The sequence below is a fragment of the Anastrepha obliqua genome, chromosome 1 (genome assembly GCF_027943255.1).
Source record: "Anastrepha obliqua isolate idAnaObli1 chromosome 1, idAnaObli1_1.0, whole genome shotgun sequence".
Lineage (NCBI taxonomy): Eukaryota > Metazoa > Arthropoda > Insecta > Diptera > Tephritidae > Anastrepha > Anastrepha obliqua.
The window spans coordinates 108,002,240-108,024,175 of NC_072892.1; the positions used below are offsets into that span (position 1 = coordinate 108,002,240).

Genomic DNA, 21,936 nt, shown 5'->3' on the forward strand with positions numbered 1-21,936 from the left:
TTATTTCTACGACTGAGTTTTGATTTGGTAAATCGAATATGATAAGTTGTTTACAGAATATTTTTTATATTTTTAAAATATCTAATTTCTTTATTACCACATAAGATGAGACTGATGGTAAAACCTATAACTGCATTATTAAGGTCAATATGTATAAAATATATATCTCAATATTTTGATAATCGACTGTCGACAGACAAATTTACTATTTATTTTCAACATCTTTTCTTAGCAGGGGGCAGATTATACAAGGTGGTTCAACTATCGTTAGGAAAAAAATTAATTTGAAAAGATTTTAAGATTTTTTAATACTTTTTTTATTGGAAAGAATAAACCTGTCACTACACATAGATTTAAATTTCATTCAAAGGACTTCTAAGGCTGGATTATTCTTTTAACTTCATGATTGTAATTTCGATTAGAGCCGATGGCGCGAAATCAATCACTCTATCGGAAAATTTATGATTTTTGCAATTAGCGTTGTACGTCATCATATCACTTAAAATCGTTTATCTTTTTATTTAGTAAAAAATTATTTGAAGATAAATTGGATGACAAAAGGTGGTACAAATTAAAGGGATCAATACGAAAACACTGAAAAAGGTAAAAAAATTGCGATTAAAAAACCGCTGGCCCTCTGGCCAAATATAGCCAGGACAGAGTTTGCTGGACTTATCGTTAGATGACAATTTTAACGTTCCTAGGCACCAATGCTACAATATCAACAACAGCTCTCTGAAGTATCAAACTAAACGAGGTACATGCCATTTGGGACTTTATTATCGACACTTGAAGTGTCAAGTATTCCTTACTCCATTGCAAAATTAAGTGGCACATTTTTCATTTAAATGAACTAAAGATGCAAATCTTTTGAATACGAATTCCTGAATATGATTCCATTGACTGGCATCCGAAGTTAGGCTCACTACCGCTGTCATCTATTGTCAACCGAACTACTCACAACAACAAATGTGTTATACCTAAAGTACTTAGGACAATGAAATGGCCCTTTAGGGTATGTTGGCAAACACAAAACTCGTGGTGACAATAACAAATAATTACAAACTCAACCACTCAATATACACCACCTGCAGGCATTCAGGTTACCCAACATACGCATACACATCTTTATGTAAGTAGAGATGACAGATATCGTATGAAGTATTTGATACAAAAAATAAATTTATTGATCTTTCTGTACGTAAAACACACGTATCCTTTTTATTAAATGATAAAGTTCATGAAATATTGCAGATTTTAAATTTATATTTGTAAATTTATTTTAATAATTGTGAAATGAGAGTTACCTTACATTATTGTACAAAAAAAAATTTCCACATAATCCCGAATATGCAGCCACAGCCAAACATGAACGAGCTTGTTTAGGTAATATTAGAAACGCACATATCAGGTTGCAGAAGTTGTTATATGAAAACATTTTAACACTACTTCTTTGCCTGTTCGTATTTGCTGTAAAAGAATGGAATACATAAATACTTGGTATCGAAATAAAAGTATCGAGAGTTGATGATATCGATTCATCCCTAAATGTGGAAGCAGCAATAACAAGTAACAAACACTTGCTTCCCTACCTGAAGTGCACTGGAAGACGAATCATATAATACAAACAAAAACAAGCAGCAAAACAACAATGCTTAGAATACCAATAAGAAAACGAATGATGATAAACGAAAAGAGGGAGCGCATACACAAGCAACAGAGAACGTTAACGTTCTCTGAAACGAGTTAGGGCTGAACAACGAAACAAAATAATTGAAAAAACGAGCAGCAATCAGAGAGAGTGAGAGAGAGCGAAAGAATGCAGCGATTAACGAACGCTGGGAAATAGAAAAGTTTTCCAACAACCACTTTCTACAATAATGATACTTGGATGCAGTGCGGCAAACACTTCCTACTCCACACTGCCACCATTGCATACCTATAAGCTGACTGACCCACCCACCCACATGTGGTCGATATTGTGGCAAACGATTAAAAATCAGCTCCAATGCGGCCCCTCCCACTCACACAGGCAACTCTGTGGCAATCGATTCTTTGAGCTTTATCCAAAAAGCAAGCAATTGGAACTCCTTTGAGGTTTCTATGCCAAGCGGCTAATACTTCAACAAAAAACTATTGATTTGCAATTTCCAAATGACTAATCCTACTCACACACCCATTTTGCATGCTCGCTATCAGACAATGAACGATCGAGCGTACATCCATATTGTGGCTCCTCGGCTTGTTAATTTAATTAACTCAGATGTTTCTAAGCAATATAGAAGGGCGTCGCCGCAAAGCCAGCTCAGTGGCTCATGACAACAATTATAGCCAGATCAGCACCTTAGCGACTTAAACCAGCACACAAACACGCATACACAACATAACAAACAGAGTTTCACGGCATATGAAGCTATTTTTGGTAACCGCAGCACAATTTATGAATTGCATATAAACACCTTAATGTATCAGCTTATTTGGTGGTATAATTGTTTTTTTTTTTTTTTATTTGCATTTTGGGTGTATTTTGTTACATATTCTACCGCTTGCATATTCACTTCTAGTGCTCTTCACATGGAAGTTCTCACATGTACAGCTGTAATTCATATAGCATTTACTTCTACACATGTTAACAATCGAAATCATTTAATTTTACACTGATTCCATTTGATTAATTAATTAAATTGCTAATTAAAACGCGAACTCACCTCGAAATCCGACCTTAACGCCATATTCCAGAAAATACAAATGCTAGCCAATTGCGAGAGAGCGCCCAGAAATGCATATAAAGGAAAATGTGAACGAATCAATAAAGTAACGAGTGGCGAACGGCATACAAAATAAATTGCAAAGAACGTGAGTTGAATTTAAAGGAGCGATTACCCATCTTCTGAAAACCGCTACTGTGTTCTTGGCGAATTTGACAGCAAAGTGACGGCAGTACAGAAAATAAATCAACCTTTCTTAACAAGTTACTTTTTTATGAATATTCAGTGAGTTACTTAGTGAACTAGTGAATTTGAAATTAGGATGTTTGAAGTAATAGAAATAGTGAAAATGAAATACCGCGAGTAAATGTACACTTATATACATATTCCCGTTGTTTCTAGGTGGAACATGGGGCCTTTACTTTTTACGTGTAAGGGTTATGAAAATCTTATAACTATTTTTAAATAAAATTCATGGCATTTCCCGAATAGTGCTAACTTAAAAGCGGCGCCGTACCAACAATTTATAATGGTGTCAAATTTCTTGTGTGTGGCAGTTTCCACTTGCTTTCGCTTATTTATTCCTATTCTTTTTATTTATTTATTTTATGTACTGTCGTCGAGGCCTTAGGAAGGCGTCATCTTGTATTGTATAATTCTTGACGCATCTGCATAGGATAGAAAGACAGAAATTCCACGAATCAAGCGAATGTTTACAACGGAGTATATGGACATACACAGAAAATATTGATAACCAATAGTTGTATCAAGTGGAGAATAGGTGAAGTGTGCAAGAGAGAGAACTACAGTTGCTGATCAGAATCTTTTCCTTTGTTTGTGCATTTTTTGAAGTGAAACTTCTTTTGTCTCGAAGGATGAAACGCTGTGAGGAGTAAAACCATAGCGTTTCATCTACATGTGACGCTACGCCAGCGCCATCTGTTAAAAGCGTGGCGTGGATGAAACGCTGTGAGGAGTAAAACTACGCTAAACTACGTAAAACTCACGCTATGCCAGCGCCATCTGTTAAAAGACTGGCGAAATATGGCAACAATGATTGCAATTTGTCAATATGACATTTGATTGACGGCCGCCGTAGCCGAGTGGGTTGGTGCGTGATCACCATTCGGAATTCACAGAGAGGTCGTTGGTTCGAATCTCGGTGAAAGCAAAATTAATGAAAACATTTTTCTAATAGCGGTCGCCCCTCGGCAGGCAATGGCAAACCTCCGAGTGTATTTCTGCCATGAAAAAAATCTGCTCATAAACATATCATAAAACAAAATGAAATAAATGTATAAAAAAAAAAAAAAAAAATTTTCTTGTGATTCGAATCGGAAGCCCACATTGCTAGCCGCTGGGCTATTGCGCTGTGCTGTCGCCGCAAAATAATGTATCATAAATCTGTTTACCATACCAAAGACCATACACTTTGCGAACGCATTTCGGTGGAAACAGTTGACAGTTCTCCCAAACACAATATTATTAGTAACGCGAGACGCGTCATAGAGTGTGTGTGTAGTTTTGAGCAAATCTTACATACATATTTTGTTTTGTTGATTGATTTCTGTTAAATATGGCATCAAATCAACAAAAACGGAAACCGAAAACAGGTGCTGAACGGCAACGTGAGTATTTGGAGCGTAAAAAATTAAGAGCTACTGTTGAACACCGTGACAGTGAATCCTCCGGTTGTACGATAAGTGATAATTTGTCATCTGTGCATCAGGATATCGATGAAGAACATTTCTCCGTAAATCGATCAGTCGATGGGCGGTCATTTCATCAGTATCATGGACCTAATTATGTTGTCTGAGTTGCTAGGACAACATGATCATCAAATTCCGATGATTTTAAGTGGCGACTTTAATGTCAATTTTGCAGAAGAGCGATCAAAGACTCTAATAAGTTTCCTCAAAGAAAAATTAAATTTAAATATGGTTAATGATGGTGAAGTACCAACAACAAGATGCGGAACTACCATTGATGCAGTATTTCATCGATACCTTGATAGATTATAATGTAGATCATTTTTTACGTATTTCAGTTACCATAAAGCCCTTGTTTCATTTTTGGAAAACGAATCCAATAATGATAATGACAATGCCGAGAACCAAATGTAATTGAGTACAATAAATTCATTTCTTTTTATATTAAAATAAATAAATAATTCTGTTTAATAAAATTCCATTCCATGCTTTCCATGACTTCTGCATGCATTATATTGAAATAATAGTTAAATTATTGATTTGTTGATAAAAGAAGTTTCACTTCAATCGTGCGGGTTCCGTGAACTACCACACACTTTCTTTTTTTTTTAATGAACAATTTTCTTATATTGGAAATAAAATTCTTATAATAAATACATGAACAATGCTCTCTATTTATTTTCAATTTTATAAGGAAAAGTTTGATATTTTTCTCAACTCATTTTATTTATTTTCGATAAACGAAAAAAGATCAAAGCCTTATATAGATTATAAGCCTTACCAGGAAGCATAAGTGAGTAATTGCACCATAAAGCAGTAAAATTTTTAATTTGCGCTAAAACATATACAATAGGTGGCGCTATTAGCAATTTCCTGACAAATACCTAAGGGGTGTGGGACTTAGCTAGTATATTGAGAGAAACTGTAATAATTTTATTGTTATACAAAAACATTGCCATAATATTAAATTGTAATTTTATACCACAGAACGTAAGCAAGGAACGTAAAAACACGACGAAAGTAAGTTCTATGAACGTACGTTCTCTGTTCAGATTTGTTTTTATTATTTTCTACCAGTGAACGTTGACGTACGTATGTACGCATGCAAACATCATCGGTTTATCTCCAAAACAAAAAACCTATTTTTATTAAAAACAAAGTTCTTCTTTTTCTGTGTTAACTACCATGGCTTTGGCAACATTACGAATATTTCGTATGGCGATAATTGTTTTTAAGGAATTTACTGAACCTGTTAAAAGACTGTTCGTAAATATCGCACAACACAACGATTTTTTTCGCAATTACATATGCAAACCACCGGCTTATGGTAAGAAGTTCAGCATATAAAATCTGCAAGCTACCCGATATATTGACAATTTGGTCAGGTTACCGCTGGTGTGAAGATTCTCTGCTGATGCTGTTAACTAAGGAAACTGCTAAAAACTATAAGCCACTAGGAGAGGAAGAAGCAATTATTTTAGGATCGGCCATATGGGCGGAAGTGGTTGTTTTTATATGCTGTTCCGAAGTAGTGCTTATGGAATCGAAGCGGTGGGTAGGCGCATAATTGAAAAGAGGGGTATTTATCAAGAAAAGCACATACATATCTTTTAGGCAAGCGAAGAAGGAAGAAGAAGAAGAGCGCTTAATAACGAATCGAGTAAAAGATTTGCACGAAGCAATGGGAGTTTTACAACGTCGGCTAAATGAGCAATATTTTTACATTGAACAAATCATTGAAGCTTTGAAAAAACTTGGTGAGAGAGACGAGACATCCTGCTTCACTTCCCATCGAGGTTTGAACGGCTCTTTCGTTCCATTATAGGCAGGCCGATCGAACGTCGGCAAGTTACCCAAAGAACGCACGCAACAGATAAGAGTTTTGTGCAAAAACTCGCTTAATTTTCACGCTATAGTGCAAAATAATTTAAATAATAAGAACTTTTGGTATTCAAGTGGGTTTTTAAATTAGCCAAATGTTTGTTTAACCACCATGAGTTTCTCCATCAATTATGCTTTTCAATATTTTGTCATATGGAAATTTCAATATTTTCATATTTCTAAGCTATATTTCACACTAAATTATTCTCAACCAAAATGTTACATATAACACTGCCAATCTTGAAGTTGTCTTTGTTGGGAATACAACAACTGTCAAGTCATGTTAGCAAATTCATACGCATGGAAGCAAAACAAAGCAAAACCTTTAGAAATTACATGTGTGTGCCTGCTGCTCAGTGTAAGTACCGAAACGAAATTGTGGAAAATCTTTGCCAATTAAACTTTACTGATGTTCTCTTCTCTTGCTGTAAGGTTATCACTGGCTAGACGTGAAAATAAAGCTGTTGCTTTTAAATATGGGCCGACACGTTAAGGTGGCGCCACTCAACGAGGCAGTAGCCACCGAATTGGGCGCCGAAGTTTTGGGTGAATTTATAGTATTTGTTACTGCAAGCACAGCAATAATTTTTGAAACAAACAGGTTTGTATGTACAGGCAAAATGCTGAAGAGCGTGATTTTTAAACAAATAAAACTTAAAAAAAATTTAGGCAATCAACGAAAAAAAATATTGAAGCCTTGAGCGTGAATATGCATCATAAGGATATAATTGAAGCGATGGAAGTGTTAAAATACCGACAGGAACAACAGAATGCATACGTTCAAGAGATCACACGAGCGTTGGCGGCATTAGGTGAGTGAATTTATGAATAGCTGGAGTTCGAGACGTCATTTAAGAGCTGCATGCGAATTTCTCGTTTTATATTAATATACGAGCCGATTTTAAAATATCTGTCATAACAAGAGACAAGTCATTAAAAGTCAGGTTGGATAAAACAGAGAACGAGTAACAGAATACGGTGTATTTGACCTGCATTTCCCAAAATTCCCGCTGCCTTCGCGAAGAATGAAAACCGACTTAAGCATTGATGACAATTCCAACCCAAAAATGGAGATATCCCTATTTACCAGCTGAAGGAGAAAGTGGGGCCAGCACTGAACGTGTAGATGGTGGATTTAAAATATCAACCGTTAATTAAGGTACTGACAGGCACATTCGAAATTCTCCAGCCCTTGTCTAGCACTACAAAGACAAACATCAAACTACGCAGCAAAAATAGCCACCTGTTGTTGTTGTAAGAGTTTGTTGGATAGTGTTTTGGGCGCAAAGTGCTGTTACAATAGAATCCACAACAACTAACTTTAAATAAAATGTTCAAAAGGTTTTCGTATTATATTTTGGTAATTTAAAATTATTTTCACTCTTTTTTACAGGTAAACCAATTCACGTAAAGGAAACTAAAAGCAAGGAATTTAAAGAAAAATCGAAATAATATACCTATGTGAGTGAGATATATGCAACTACTAGAAATATAAACTTTACAATTACACTACATTGTTTTGTAATTATTTTTAAAGTCTTAAAATGTTTAATTGCTTGTTTACTTCAAGCTATTTTTCGTTAATTAAAAAAAATTAAATATAAATAAAATCAAAATTTTTGAAAAAAGTGGTTTCATTAATCAAACAGATTTTGCCAACTGGTTCTTTTATTTGCTGTGTGAATTCCCGTTCTCTCTCAAAAAATCTTCAACACGCTTGAGCCATTGCCGTCAGTGTCGAGTTAAATGCGTCACTGACTGCGCAAACCTAGTAACCGAAAATCACTATGATATCAGTGGAAGGAGAGAAAATATGCATAACAATTTATGGATTATAGATTTTAAGGGCAAACCTAAACTTTGGTACGCCTCGATTATAAGTTCTTCAAAATTGTAAAATAAAAAGCCGAAAAAAACATGCCGCCAAATACCAATCAAATTGAATGTTTGTGTGTATGTAGATAAGCTCAAATTCAATACTGATCTGATCTTGTTGATGTGCAAGTTTTGCTTCCACCCATTCTGATTCTCTCAACCTCAGCAAGTTGTAGCATCTGCTATAATTTTCTTGCTTTTCTCCGGCTCTCAACTTAATTCTAAATGCGGGGATCTTTTTAAGCTTGCAGCTAAATTCTCAGTTGATTTGGGTGTATTGTCTGAATTGGATGCTGGTTTTTGCCGAACTTTGCTTTGTTTATCAACGAGCGTTGTGCCGTTTAGACTATAAAATCGTGAACGCGCTGGCAGTTTTGTTGATTTATTTTCATCGTTAGTACTCCTACTGCTGCTTTAAGGCTATACCAAACTTTCGTTAACAAAAAACAGAAAAAAAGAAAAAAAAATGAAACGAGATATATTTGCTTTTATTTGTTGTGCTGTTGCAGTATTTCAAGTGACTTATGCACAAATCTTGTATCCAGAACGTTTTCCAGTTGATAAAGAGAAGTCTAATTTGGCGGTGAGTTGGGAATTTGATTTGCGTGTGTGTGTATGTGTAAATAAGAATTCTTTACCTCCTCACTCATCCACTTGTTAAGAATTCAATCTGAGTTTTTTTTTTCATAAATCAAATGAATACATTTTTTGGAATTGTGCAGGCAATGTAAAGAAAGTGTTAAATCAAAATTTAGGATACTAAAATTATACCGAAAGAAATATTAATGCATTTGTATATATTATTTGTATATATTATAATTAATGCATGTACATATATGTATATGTACATAAGTATATATAATACATAAATAGATATATTCCGCATTTTTATGTTTAAAACTCCCAGCTCTGCTTAGATTCTATGCGTGGCTTAATGCCAACTAACCTAACCTAACCTTTATGTTTAAACAGTAAAGCTCTACAGGCTTGTTCTCCATTTCATTTCCTTTACACTGATTACAATTTCTATTATAAATTTTGGTGTTTTTTAAGCTGCCTCCCAATCACAGGGAGAAGTAACTTAATAACCGATATTTTCTAAAATAAGAAATTACAATTTTTGATTTTTAATTTGAAATGCGAATTGAATTCACTTTAAATCAAGTATCAGAAATGTCTCATATTTCTTTTTTCATGTTCAAAATACATATAACTAAGTTGAAACCAACATTCGCCTGATAAGAATGTGATTAGCTTAATGATCTTCACCTTTAACAAATAAGAATCAATTTAAAATACTTGGAAAATGACTGATTACATACACATTCAAAGAATTTTATACTAAACTTTGATTTCTCTCCCCAACAAAAGGGCCGCATTCCGCTCTACTCACCATCACGCTGCAAACAGAATGAGCTACTTTATCCAGGAGATCACGCAGATGACTGGATTTGCGATTGTGCGCCAGGTAAATTGAATATCTAAACGTACGGAAAATTAATTTTCATCAACATACCTACTTTTTGTTAGGTTCATTGTATTATCCCGAATCAGATGCCTGCCATCCTGCCTTCCGACGTGGCCCTTGCGAAAACGAGCAGATGCTTGTATTGGCACCCAATGCAACTTTACCCCAATGCATACAAAATGCGTGTAAAATCGATGGGCAAGTGAAGATTAACAACGTCTGCTATGAGATTGGACATGCCGCGCCATGTCAGAATGCGCATTTGTCATATGTGCTTGGCGTGGATCCGAAAACATTAATGTTGGACTGCATAAAGTTGTCGGCATCTGTTAAGTCGCGTGTAGGTTTAGTCGACGATGATGATGCCCCGCTATACGATCTTAGCAAAGTTGATTTATGCGCGCGCGGCTGTAAACGTTCGATAGAAGGCTTTTGTACGCCAAACGCTAAATAAAAAAGGAATGTTACTAAAGCGTATCGAACCTAGAATTGTAAATGACAACCCGAATTTGTGGTCTTTAAAGCATTTTTCCCCACAATTAACTTAAACAAACAGACTTTGAATTCTAATTTGTATGTGCATTTATAAGGACACTTTTTCTCGCTTAATTTAAGATTTGTTTTAGAATATATTTACACTGTACATAAATTATGTAAAATATACATGCACAATCTTTAAGTTTTCAAAATTGCTATTTGCTTGTTTGGGATTTGCGTTTCTTTTTTGGTAGTTTAACTTCGCTACTTTCAGTTTTTTTAATGTCTTCCAAAGTTACTTCTTCATCTGTAATATCACTTGGCACGTCATCTTCTTCAGTTATGCCAGTGATATTCTCGTCGGCTGTTGCTTCCATCTTCAATAAAGTGCTTTCAAGTGACGCAAGGAATGAACTATCACTATATTCAGGCCAGTGGCGAAATTGTGTAAATAATGTAAGCATTTGACTAGGGGACAAATCGCCAAATTGTGTGTAAATATTCATACGAGGATAAAAATTACGGTTGCTCATAGTTGTGCAGCGTTTTGAGTATTGGGGCAGTGCTGAGACATTTTCATCAGCATAGAGCGGTTGTAAGCTTTCAGATGCCACGCTATTAATAATTAGTCGTGGTCCACAACGGGGTACCAATTTTCTGTAAAAAATTAGGGTATTTACATTTAACGCAAATCCAAATGTAAGCCAACTTACTCCAAATTAGGTATTATGCGGTTGCGCCGACTAACACAGTTCTGTTTGACAAAGTACCAAAGCGCTTGTAGATCAGCTATCGGACAAAGATCCAAAAAGTTTCGACGTGGCACTATTCTTACCAAGTACAAATTTTCTGGATTGATTGATTCCACCTGCAATTAAATAAGTTATTTAACTTGGTTTTCATTTTTATTACTCACTTATACCTTTTGCAGCTTGCTGCCTTTTACTACAGTATTTTCACCTTGTCTGGGTAAAAAGTGTTCACGAGGCAATTGCGTAATGAAACGATACTCGAACATCATTTGAAAAAGAATTGACGTTGATCTATAAAACATGTAACCAATTTCATTGCTGCAAGTAAGATGCTGGAAAATAATTTTTAACTAATGCTGAGGCTACATCTGACATAGTCTTACTATATAAAGGGGTGGTGGTATAGCCAGATACATTTCCAAGCGTCCCCAACTAAATAAACCATTTTGAAAGACAATGGAATTTATAAGATGCTTGAAGAAGTTGTAGCAGCCAACAGCACCAAACAACATTGCGATTGGCTCTGAAATATATTATTCAACAAAATTGTATACTATTTTATAACCAAGCTAATACAACATTTACCATCATTATATTCGCTTTTTTTCAAATCACATAGCATATCTGCAACACGTGTGCCGTTGTCCATTCTGTCTTGAAATGATAACTTCCATAAACCCACAATGTCGCCTTGCTTCACTTTGACACGTTCTGGATACAAAGTATGTAAATCTTGCAGTCCCGGCAGAAAATGTTCCATAAACTCGATCAGTACAATTTTACGTATTCGATCTTCGCGATTCAGTAATTTACGTGTAAATAAGCCAATGCCAGGATTCATTTCAATGGCGGTGTCACATTTTGTTTGTTGCATAAAAGGCTCGATGCTATTGTTTATTTGTTCAACCAATTGGGTGTCGGCAACATAAAGATGTGCGGGAAGTTTACGCCTTTTGTTAAACAGTTTATCCGGGAAGAGATTAGCAAAAGGTGATCCTTTATGGACGAAGCGACGAAAATGCAACATTATTTGTTGAAAGCCGGTTGTGTTTTCGTTCGTATAATAAATGCACAAAGATGGAAATTTAACTGCATGTGCCTATCGCAAACGTTCTCAGCTCGCAATATTTACGAATGTGGAAGAAAACGGAGACCAAACAAAAAGTCGTAAATGGAAACGTACTTTGTGCTCTCTAGCGGGCGATAGCTGAAATGTGGTTTGCGGAGTGTATTAAATTAAAGTTAATAAATAAGAATGATTGCATTAAAAACAAAAGCAAATATTTGAACAAAAGATATATATGCACTTCACATATATATATATATATTTACTTCACATATATCTATAAAATATTTGCTGAATAATTTTAAACACATCTCAATACATCTGCCTCTTATTCTAAAGCTTACATTCGTTATATGCACACATTTCTGTGGTCGCATTAACTTCTTGTAAATATTTTAAATTGAAGATAAGTTTTCCAATTTGTATGTTATAACTAAGTATTCAAATAAAGCTTTCTGAACTAATTTAAAATAAATCATTTTGAAAACTGAAAACTAGTAAATCATTTTACATTCGATAGTCTATTTCCAATTAGAAAAATCATCCCTGTGCTTCCAGTAGGCCACTTTAGCAACTTCCAACTTTAGTTCCAGCGTTGGTGACAAACGAGCAAAAGCATCGAACATCAAGTTATGTTGGTAGCGGAAGAATTAACTTAATGCATTTTTGTAGCGAACTTGAGGAATATTAAATATATTTCTAAAAAACGCTGAAAACAAAAGAAATATGTGTTAAATCTGGGGTGCACATATAAGGAAAAGATCAGTGAGAAAGTGTTGCGGCTTCCATTTGAATGCTAATAAGAAGTGTGAAAAAAGGTGTGAATAGTTTGAAAATCAATAACAAAACGAAATTGGGGAATAAGTGCATTTTTACTGGAGTAAATATGTTTTTATTTTTTATTTTGTGAAAATAAGAAAGTGTATTGTTGCTTCAATGCATTGCAGTGCAAATTTTTAAACGCCTTTGAAATTGATAAATTGAATGAAAAATATACGCGAAGTTGGCGTTGGACGGGATCATTGGTAGAATTAGCTAATACGGTGGTTTTGAATCCGGTACGAGTGTACATAGGTACGAGTATTTTTCTGCCACTGTTGCGCGTTACGTAGAATAATCAGTCCGTGAGTTTGGTAATTTCTTCGCGTTTTAACATCGCTTTTGTTGCTTTCCTCATTGTTCTTGCGTCCCGGCTGCCGTGATGTGAATTAATTATTTTTGTTTTTCCTTATTTGAGTGTGTCTGTACAGACGTCTACTGATGGTGCTTTAGTGGATTACATTGTAATGATTCCCTTTTGAAAGTTTTACTTGCTTTCGTGGTTTCTTGTTGTAAGCGTACAATTACGAACCAACCGCTATTAAAAAATGAAGTGAAGTGAATAAAGCGACAAATTAAAGAAACAGAAAACGGTTAATAAGGTCAAAATCAACAAAAAATATCAACGCTTGCTGGCTTAGTGGATAAACTTGTGAGTTGGTGATTCATTGCTGTAAAGTCACACCAAACCACAATATACTGTTATTGTGTTCACAAGCGAAACCGTGTAGTAGCCTGCCAACTAGCCATTTCAATTCAAGCGGGTAGTGGACTACTTTAACGTGGTCCGGCGTGTACTGAGCTGTATTACGCGCGATAAGAACAACAAACTTCTGCAAAATTGCAGTATTCCTGCTGCTACTTTGCTTGCTGTGCACCTTCTCCCTACAACAACTAACTAAACTTCATTTGGCACACTCTACCGCAGTACAATATGGACGTTGGATCACTAGGAGGTGAGTGTATATAGTAATTTAATCGTGTTTTCGTGTGTAGAAAGTTGAATGCCTCCACTTCGCTAATGCTTAAAATCTTTCAGATGCTATGTATTGCTGCGTAGCGTACTTTTTCTATGACTTTCCTATTGTTTTGAATTTTTTCAGATTCTTGTGTGGTGTTATTTGCGTAGGGTGGGTATCGTAGTACAATCGCCTGCACAGCAGTGAATTGAACGTTGATTTTTTTGTTAACTGTTTTGTTTATTTCGAAAATCGATTTCGTGGAAATTTGAAACGAAGATTACTTTGGCTCACTTATGTACATACACACATATGTATTTGGGTGCCAATATTTGGTAGACGAATGCCAAGAATTAGTTCATAGATGTACATATGCATATATGTACACATGTACGAGAATGTATAGATATTTCTCATTTCAATTGCTGACCCAAATGTGTCAATCTATTCGTCAAATTGTCGCCATTTTAGCCAACCTCCTACGTTCAAATGACAACGGTGTGCCACAAACAAGTTTCCGTTTATTGGTGAACTCGGTCAGATGTCACATACTGCTAGTCATATTTGTTTGTAGATATGTATGTTAATATGTACATATGTGTGTATGCAAATATGTGGATATGCATATGTTAAGGCAACAAAACGTTCATTTGCTGTTGTTGTTGTAGCTCATCTGCTCATCTGCACTGGTGAAGAAGAAACTACGGACTCTCAAGGAATAATAAACTTACTGTTAAATGTTACCTTTATGCAATAAAATTATCGAACATGTCGATGATTTCGGTGTTGTTTATAATATTTGTTAGCATTACCCAACACATATAATAATTATGACTGTGAAATATTTCTATTGACTTTATAGACATGTTTGGAGGCCAACAATTTGCTTCTATACTTGGCAATACAACTTTAACACTAGATAACACAAAAATCTTTTTAATTTGTGTGTTATCTTATACGGCTAAGTAAGTGCTTTTATATTTAAACGACAATGAATTGATAAAGCATAGCATAGTCAAAAACGAGTTCTTATCTTTAAACTAAGAAAAATACCAAAGTGGTATAGATATATATGCATATATACATATATATATTTTTTTAATTTTGGTTGATTGCATTATTGGTTAACAGTGGTGTGAAATATGGGAGAGGTACTAAATTCTGCTTTTCAAAATTCTTTTGGATGAAAATTCTGTAAAAATCAAAAAAAAAATTCTGTCCAGCCTAAATTCTTTTGGTTCAATATTCTGTATTTAAAATTCTGTATGATCAAAATGATGGAGAACTGAAATTCTGTATATTAAAATTCTGGAATCAAAATTATTTTCGATCAAAATGCTGTAAAAATATAACCAAATAAGCAGATAACCTGATAAGCACGCTTACCTGAATAGCACATTTATTTTATGAATAATGGAATTCTGATTTTATAGAAACCATAGTATATATACATACGTCAATCAAAGAAAAATTCAAAAATTCATTCAAAACAAAAGTTATTACATCATAATGGCGAAACAATTATTATGCTATTAAATTTTTAGCAATTCGCTTTAGAAAAGAAACATGCCTTAATATAAGCCTTTTTTTGTTATTTTTCAATTCTGTTGTTTGATTTTACAGCCTTCTTCGTTTGACTAATTTTGTGATCATTTTGAATTTTAGTTAGTTGTGCTTTCGCACAAACCAGCTCGCCTTTTAGATCATTAATTAGTTTGTACAACCCTGAGTTTCGTTTCCCAACAATAACTTTTAGCCGACGATGCCAAGCCTCAATACTGTTTTGCGTTCTGGGGAAAGCGATATTGGACTCATCGTGCACTGACCAAAATTTTGGTGGGTATTTTGGCTGGGAGTTGTCTCGAGCTATGTAATTTCTTTCAAACCACGAGCAAAACTATTTTGTATCTTCGTCTTCAAGAGTACTATAAAATTGATTATAGTACTCAGAGACTTCGTCGTGAGGCAAAAAAGCCAGAGCTTTTATCATTCTAATATGTAAGGAAAAATATGAATCATTTCCATATTTCTGAACCAATCTGCAAACAAAAAAAAATTAACAGATGGCGTAACTTGATTATTATTCCATCGATCCACATTTCCAAACATTCATTGGAGAGCTACTGTCGTAAGGCACAAACGTCAGTATAAGTTTTTTATTTGAAGCGTAAACAACAATATTTTTACCACACTTGAAAATGTCGAATTTCGTGCCAAATAATGTGTTTTTGCGGGGAATTTTTTAATATGAAGAAAAAAGCAGCCGAAAGTCATCGTATCTTGGTGGAAGTTTATGGTGAGCATGCTCTAGCTGAGCGAACGTGCCAGAAGTGGTTTGCACGCTTTAAAAGTGGTGATTTTGGCCGCGCCGCCAAAGTTCATGGATACCGAATTGGAGGAATTGCTCGATCAAGATCCGGCTCAAACGCAAGAAGAGGTTGCAAAAACTTTGGGAGTTGATCAATCAACCATTTCCAAACGTTTAAAAGCCATGGGAATGATCCGAAATTCAAATTTCGAAAAAAAACCGCACGAACTTATTCATAGACCTATTAAATATTTAGTACTTTATGGTAGTTGGGATGAAATTGTTCAGTATTTCAATATATTACACAATATACCTTCCTTTTTGTATTTTACGCCAAATTATTTGACTAAAATGAAAGAACCATCCTTGCAATCTCGTATCGGGAAAATATTTTTTGGTAGCCGATATAATACCTATCTCAAAGTCACTAAGGATTCGTTTTGGATTTAATTGTATGCCATATCCTCGAGCAAATTGAATGAGCTCAATGAAACACGTCTCATAGCTGGTAAGTGATTTTCTGCTCATAATGCAGAATACGGTTGCTCAAATTTCATTCACGTTGTTTCTGAAGCTATAAATACATACAAACATATGTACATTTGCTTTATGTAAATCTGTTTTGATAATATAGGAAACCATATGGGTCAAGACAAGTCATGTATTGGCAGTATTTTGTTTTGCAAAACTCTATATTGAAAAATCGGAAGAGCGTATGGAAAAATAAAAAAAGTGCGCACTTTTTTTTATTTATCCATATGCTCTTCCGATTTTTCAATACAGAATTTTGCAATGCAGAATTTTGACAATACATAATTTTGATTTACAAAATTTAAAATTACAGTGTTCCGCAATACAGAATTTTAACATTACAGAATTTTGCATTACAGATTTTTGAATACAGAATATTGAATACAGAATTTTAAATACAGAATTTTGAACCAAAATCATATTGTACCCAACCCGTGAAATATTCAATGATATGGATGCTTGCAGGGCCCGTTACAAAGAATAAGCTTAACTAGAAGGCACCATTTTAAATAACTAGAAATACTAGTCCACCCTTTCTGGGTGTTCGGTCGAACTCCTCCTCCTATTTGTGGCGTGCGTCTTGATGTTGTTCCACAAGTGGTTTCAAGCCGACTCCGAACAGTAGATTTTTTTATGAGGAACTTTTTCATGGCAGAAAAACCCTCGGAGGTTTGCCATTGCCTGCCGATTTGCTTGCTTTTAGAAACAACTTTTTCTTCATTCTGATGTTTCACCGAGTTTCAAATCTACGTTCTCTCTGAATTCCGAATGGTAGTCACGCACCAACCCATTTAGCTACGGCGGCCGCGCAAATAATAGTGCCCAATAATTTTAAACCACAATCTGGGAACTTATATGAGAATTAAAACACACCTAAGCTTGAATTTTACCAAAGTGTACTGGTAGATAGCCTTAATTACCGATAATAATTATTGTTCAACGGCAGCAATAAATGCTTCATTTGTGATACATCTTTGTTTCACTGGCACTCATTAAAAAAAGCTAGTACATCACATTGAACTTTTCAGGCTCTACGGCTTACTGTGCTTAAAGTAGCGGCTAAAAGCCTAGAAAGTTGGAAATTATAGCATTTCTCATGCTTTGTAGATTTAAACACTTTTTGTGACAAACAGCTGTTTCGAACAATTAGTACTGTATGCAAGTGCAGATGACTGTGTGCACGCTTTAGTCCCGATTTACACCGACAAACATTTTGTCCATTTGAGAAGGACGCACGGAGCGAGAGAGAGGAGTTTTTGTCTCCCGCACTGGCGACACGGTTTGTGTTTCTTATTCGTATTGTCAAACATAAAGTTGGTGCAAAACGAGCGTTGATAGTCATTCGTTTTCTTCTTTTGTGTGAGAAAGTTCTGTGTTGGTTTTCCATCAAATGGAAAAAATTCATGATGACAAACAGCAGAACGCTGCTTGGAAAATATAGGATGCTTTTTGCATTAAAGTAGATATTATTTAAAAAACTTATGGAACATCTTTTTACCAGTTTTAGATACTAAAGTTAATTTTAAGTTATGTATTTTTACATGCGGTATTTTTAACAATTTTTTTTTTATATAAAAATGTACATATAATAATCTAAAAAACAAAAAAAAGTTATTTACTATTCAACCAATACAGTTTGCCTTGTTCATTAAAATATATTGTAGAATATATCCGAACCAGAAAATGTTAAAGATGTAAACGCCAAAAGCAACGAATGTCGCCGAGAACTATTTTGCCCGTGTGACCGCGTATGAAACATCAAAAGAGAATTTCCAGTGTTATCCTCTTCCAGATGGCTGTGTGTAAATTGGGACATTATTGGCTTTACACTCACTTTCGCTTAATCTTTCTCTTCGTTTTGGTTCTTTATTTTCTCCACTGACGTCACGGCACTTGGAAAGGTTACCTCTTGGGGCACTAGCATTATTTAAAAGAAAAAATCTAGATTTAAATATAAACAAGTGTTTTTTTGTTTCTTATTCTAAATTTTGTTCTCTTATACACACTTCCTACTACATTGGTGGTTTTAGTTCATCCAATCGAAGTGAGATTATTGATATTGGTGTGGTATTTGACTCTAAATTCTATTTTCAAAAACATTTAAATGACACCATTGCAAAGTCATATTCTGTACTAGCTTTTATTCGACGTGGAAGTTCGGACTGTGTTGATCCATATACTCTAAAGCTGGTGCGTTCGAAGCTGGAATACGCCGCCTTTATTTGGATACCATATTATGCTTCTAATAGGCTTAAACGTTTCCAAAAAGCTCTTGTGCCTTATGCTTTGCGTTCTTTGAATTTCACTGATCCAATTCTTTCCTATAAAAGTCTATGTTTGCTCATTAATCTAAAAACAATAGATATTATGCTTCCAATGTCCCGATTTCTAGACCTTTGAGAGAATTCAATTGCCTTTCAAATCATACTAGCCTAGATTTTTCTTCAACAAAGTACCACTTCAAATTGTTTCTAAATGAATTGTAATAAATTCTAAGTATTACCTAATATTCTTTCTCTATAAATTATAAGAAATATTACATTTTCTTTCATTAATTACAATGAAGCAAGCAAATTATAAGTTTAATTTATTTTTAATTGAATTATTTATCATTAATCTGTTTTCATAGTTTATAAAAAATACTGCATATTTAGATTATTAACTGAATAAATAAATAAAGATATTAATACCTAATCGATTATTCGAAGACATAAATTATTATGAATGTACATATGCACATACATATATATTCTCATAAAACAATCTCTATGTAAAGCCAAGACATAACTAAGTTATGTTTAAAAATATGCCTGCTTATCATTAGCGAAAATTTTGAAGAAAAAATATTCTTAATAACTTTTTACTTCTTGCCTTGGTGAATTATCACGTTGCTATATGAGTTGCTATCTTATCAACATTACTGGGCCAAACAATGTGTACACACTGAAAATGTGTCCCACGAAAAGAAAAAGAAGAGAAAAAACAAATCAAGTTATAGAAAAATAGCTTTATTTCTACATGCATATATTAGTTTGAGGAAAAAGAAACCCATTATTTTTATTTGGCTCTCCTGGGCGTTGCTACGACTACTAACATGCCGGTCAACTTCGAATATTCCTGTGATTTTGTCGACATTATTGACATTTTCTTTAAAATCAAAAATGCCTGAACGGAATCTACGAGACCAAAATTGCACGTAATTAGCTGTTACAGTATAGGCACCACAAACACCATCCACAATTTCAGCCTAGCTTGCATTTTCGCCTTAATCAAAAAAAAAAAGTGAAATGTGCCGATTTATCTCTTTGTTGACTTCCATTGTTAACACCGTGAAACTGAATATACTTGGCCTTTATTGGGTGTTTGGCCGAGCTTCTCCTTCCATTTCTGGTGTGCGTATTGATGTTATTTCACAAATAATAATCAGCTGACTAGGCAACTTCTAAAATTTTACTGGTTTTCTGTTCGTTTACTATTTTGAATATTTTTCTCTTTGAGAGAGATCAGATATGAATTCTACAGAATTTCGCTCCTGGGTAATATCCACTGGAAACACAGGCGAAAACACCTAATATTTCGGAAAAAAATCTGAATTTAATTATTTTTAGACAGAGAGTAAAAGTAGCGCTCTTTTAGATTATAGCTTGGGTTTGATATAATACATAAAAGTGTAAATGCGAACAAGAAGGCAAGAAGAACATCGTGGGTTTCCTGCTGGTTATTGTTGTTGTAACAGAATATGTAACCTTATGGTTGTAGGTCACTGATAAATTTACCCATGTACAATAAGCTCCTTTACTTTTAAATATGTATATATTTTAAAAAAATATTCATATTAAAAAATAAATAATAAAATAAAAAAATGTTTTCTTACTCGTTGGATTTTTGAGGAGTGCGCATTTTAAAAATGAATCACGCTTACATACCAAAGCATTTGCAATGTAAATACATACACAGCATACTTCGCTACTAAATATTGTAGATTATGTATGTTAATTTGCGATAAGCCTAAATCATCTTTATGCCTGCCACTCCCTCGATATCGCCAATGGCTGCGCGTAGGTTATTTAGGCGCGCTTTTTCTTCACTTACGGCCAACATGCAAATCTACATAGAGTACCTATGTAAGTGAGTACAAACATCTGTATGTATGTGTGTTGCATTACAAATATAAAGAAAAAAAAACAAAAATAATGGCTAACTACGTTGCGTTTTGCAACCGGTGTTCGTGTTGGCCGCGACGTGAATGAACTCTCTAACAACAGGCCGCAATTTTGTCGGATTTGCTGGGCTGGAGGAATCTGAGGGTATTGCGGCACATGAGCTATACGCTAGTTGTATCAACAACTTTATTACGCCAAAGTTGTCGCACACATTGGTCTGGACGAGTGAGTGCCTGCTCTGGCCACAGCGCCGATGCCAAGCCCGCTCGCCTGCCTGGTTGACTGCTTGCGCATTCGCATGATTCATTCATCGTTCATCGCTCGAAACCACGTACGAATTATGCGCATACTCGTAAAGACAACAACTACAATAGAACACACCAATGAAGGAACAATAAAGTCGTAACTGAAAAGGAACAACAAAGCGAAAATGTCGTAAAATTTTGATTTATTTTGTTATTTGTATATGTGTGTACATGCAGGCATGTATGAATGTATGTATTTTCTTTCTTTTTATTTAATAATTTTTCCTTTTATAAAAATGCTTTGCGATAAGAAGGGAATTAAATGCATTATACTCCATTAGATGGCATATAAGAATACGGGGAATTCAAATTTAAACTATTCTGAGTCACTCTCCTACATATTTAAATGTGCATACATATGTGCGTATACCACCTTGGTCATAAAGTTCCCGTAATATATTCAGAAAATTTAAAATACGAATTTATTACTCAAAAGTGGTATTATCGCCTTCAAAGTACTCCCCGTCAACTGCAACTCATTTATGTCGGCGTTTGGTCCGGCTCTCGAAACATTTCTGTAAGTCTATTTTCGATATAGCCTTCAGAGCCGTCTTTGATTTTTCCATGAATTTCCTTCAGTTTTTTTTTGACTCGATCAAACAGGAAATCGAGAAAAATCATATAATATCAGGTGAATTCGGCATCTGTTGGATGTTATTCGTTTCGTTCTTGGTCAAAAATTCATAGATAATGATGACACCGTGCGACGGTGCGTTATCATGGTGCAAAATCCACGATTTGTTTTCCCACAAATCCTTTCTTTTTTGGCGGAATGCTTCGCGTATCCGTCTCATAATTCCCAAATAATATTCCTTATTTAACTACCTGACCTTCTGGCAAAAATTCGAGGTGTAAAATATCGTTGCACTCCATAAAAACCGTGAGCATCACTTTCTTTTTTGACTGAAAAAGACA

At 34.7% G+C, this 21,936-nt stretch overlaps 5 protein-coding genes across 24 annotated transcripts in view; 3 read left to right on the forward strand and 2 right to left on the reverse strand.

The window, feature by feature from the left end:
- LOC129235454 (sodium/potassium-transporting ATPase subunit alpha) overlaps nucleotides 1-2,797 on the reverse strand; it is a 129,993-nt gene extending 127,196 nt beyond the window's left edge. For 2 of the 5 annotated variants that reach the window (XM_054869301.1, XM_054869302.1), the window contains exon 1: nucleotides 2,709-2,787. In XM_054869301.1, coding sequence (XP_054725276.1) covers nucleotides 2,709-2,732 — 24 coding nt within the window. In that variant the 5' untranslated portion in view covers nucleotides 2,733-2,787. Of the gene's footprint in view, nucleotides 1-2,708 lie in introns of all 5 variants that reach the window. The other 3 variants (XM_054869306.1, XM_054869303.1, XM_054869299.1) reach the window with 3 other exon arrangements.
- Nucleotides 2,798-5,517: 2,720 nt separating this feature from the next.
- LOC129252853 (putative OPA3-like protein CG13603) lies at nucleotides 5,518-7,800 on the forward strand. 6 transcript variants are annotated; one of them, XR_008583671.1, is made up of 8 exons: nucleotides 5,518-5,744; nucleotides 5,803-5,968; nucleotides 6,032-6,174; nucleotides 6,243-6,656; nucleotides 6,731-6,899; nucleotides 6,968-7,110; nucleotides 7,194-7,639; nucleotides 7,692-7,779. XR_008583671.1 is itself a non-coding variant. In XM_054890988.1 (6 exons), the coding sequence occupies exons 3-6, from the start codon at nucleotides 6,515-6,517 to the stop codon at nucleotides 7,748-7,750; spliced, it is 513 nt and encodes a 170-aa protein (XP_054746963.1). In that variant the 5' UTR covers nucleotides 5,518-5,744; nucleotides 5,803-5,968; nucleotides 6,032-6,514; the 3' UTR covers nucleotides 7,751-7,800. The 6 variants fall into 6 exon arrangements, 2 of the variants coding, with proteins under 2 accessions (XP_054746963.1, XP_054746962.1); XR_008583670.1 differs by having other exon boundaries at nucleotides 6,032-6,656; XR_008583673.1 differs by having other exon boundaries at nucleotides 6,032-6,656; nucleotides 7,222-7,639.
- A 632-nt stretch (nucleotides 7,801-8,432) lies between these two features.
- On the forward strand, nucleotides 8,433-10,330 carry LOC129235461 (uncharacterized). Its single transcript, XM_054869314.1, has 3 exons — nucleotides 8,433-8,756; nucleotides 9,545-9,641; nucleotides 9,704-10,330. The coding sequence occupies exons 1-3, from the start codon at nucleotides 8,640-8,642 to the stop codon at nucleotides 10,093-10,095; spliced, it is 606 nt and encodes a 201-aa protein (XP_054725289.1). The 5' UTR covers nucleotides 8,433-8,639; the 3' UTR covers nucleotides 10,096-10,330.
- LOC129235460 (dimethyladenosine transferase 2, mitochondrial) lies at nucleotides 10,200-12,005 on the reverse strand. Its single transcript, XM_054869313.1, has 5 exons — nucleotides 11,456-12,005; nucleotides 11,254-11,393; nucleotides 11,041-11,202; nucleotides 10,832-10,986; nucleotides 10,200-10,775 (listed from the first exon to the last, which is right to left on the reverse strand). Exons 1-5 carry the CDS (start codon nucleotides 11,895-11,897, stop codon nucleotides 10,334-10,336), a joined length of 1,341 nt encoding a protein of 446 aa, XP_054725288.1. The 5' UTR covers nucleotides 11,898-12,005; the 3' UTR covers nucleotides 10,200-10,333.
- Nucleotides 12,006-12,545: 540 nt separating this feature from the next.
- Nucleotides 12,546-21,936, forward strand: part of LOC129235462 (mucin-19) — an 89,048-nt gene continuing 79,657 nt past the window's right edge. For 2 of the 11 annotated variants that reach the window (XM_054869325.1, XM_054869324.1), the window contains exon 1: nucleotides 12,546-13,711. In XM_054869325.1, coding sequence (XP_054725300.1) covers nucleotides 13,690-13,711 — 22 coding nt within the window. In that variant the 5' untranslated portion in view covers nucleotides 12,546-13,689. The remainder of the gene's footprint in view (nucleotides 13,712-21,936) is intronic. The other 9 variants (XM_054869316.1, XM_054869318.1, XM_054869315.1 and 6 more) reach the window with 9 other exon arrangements.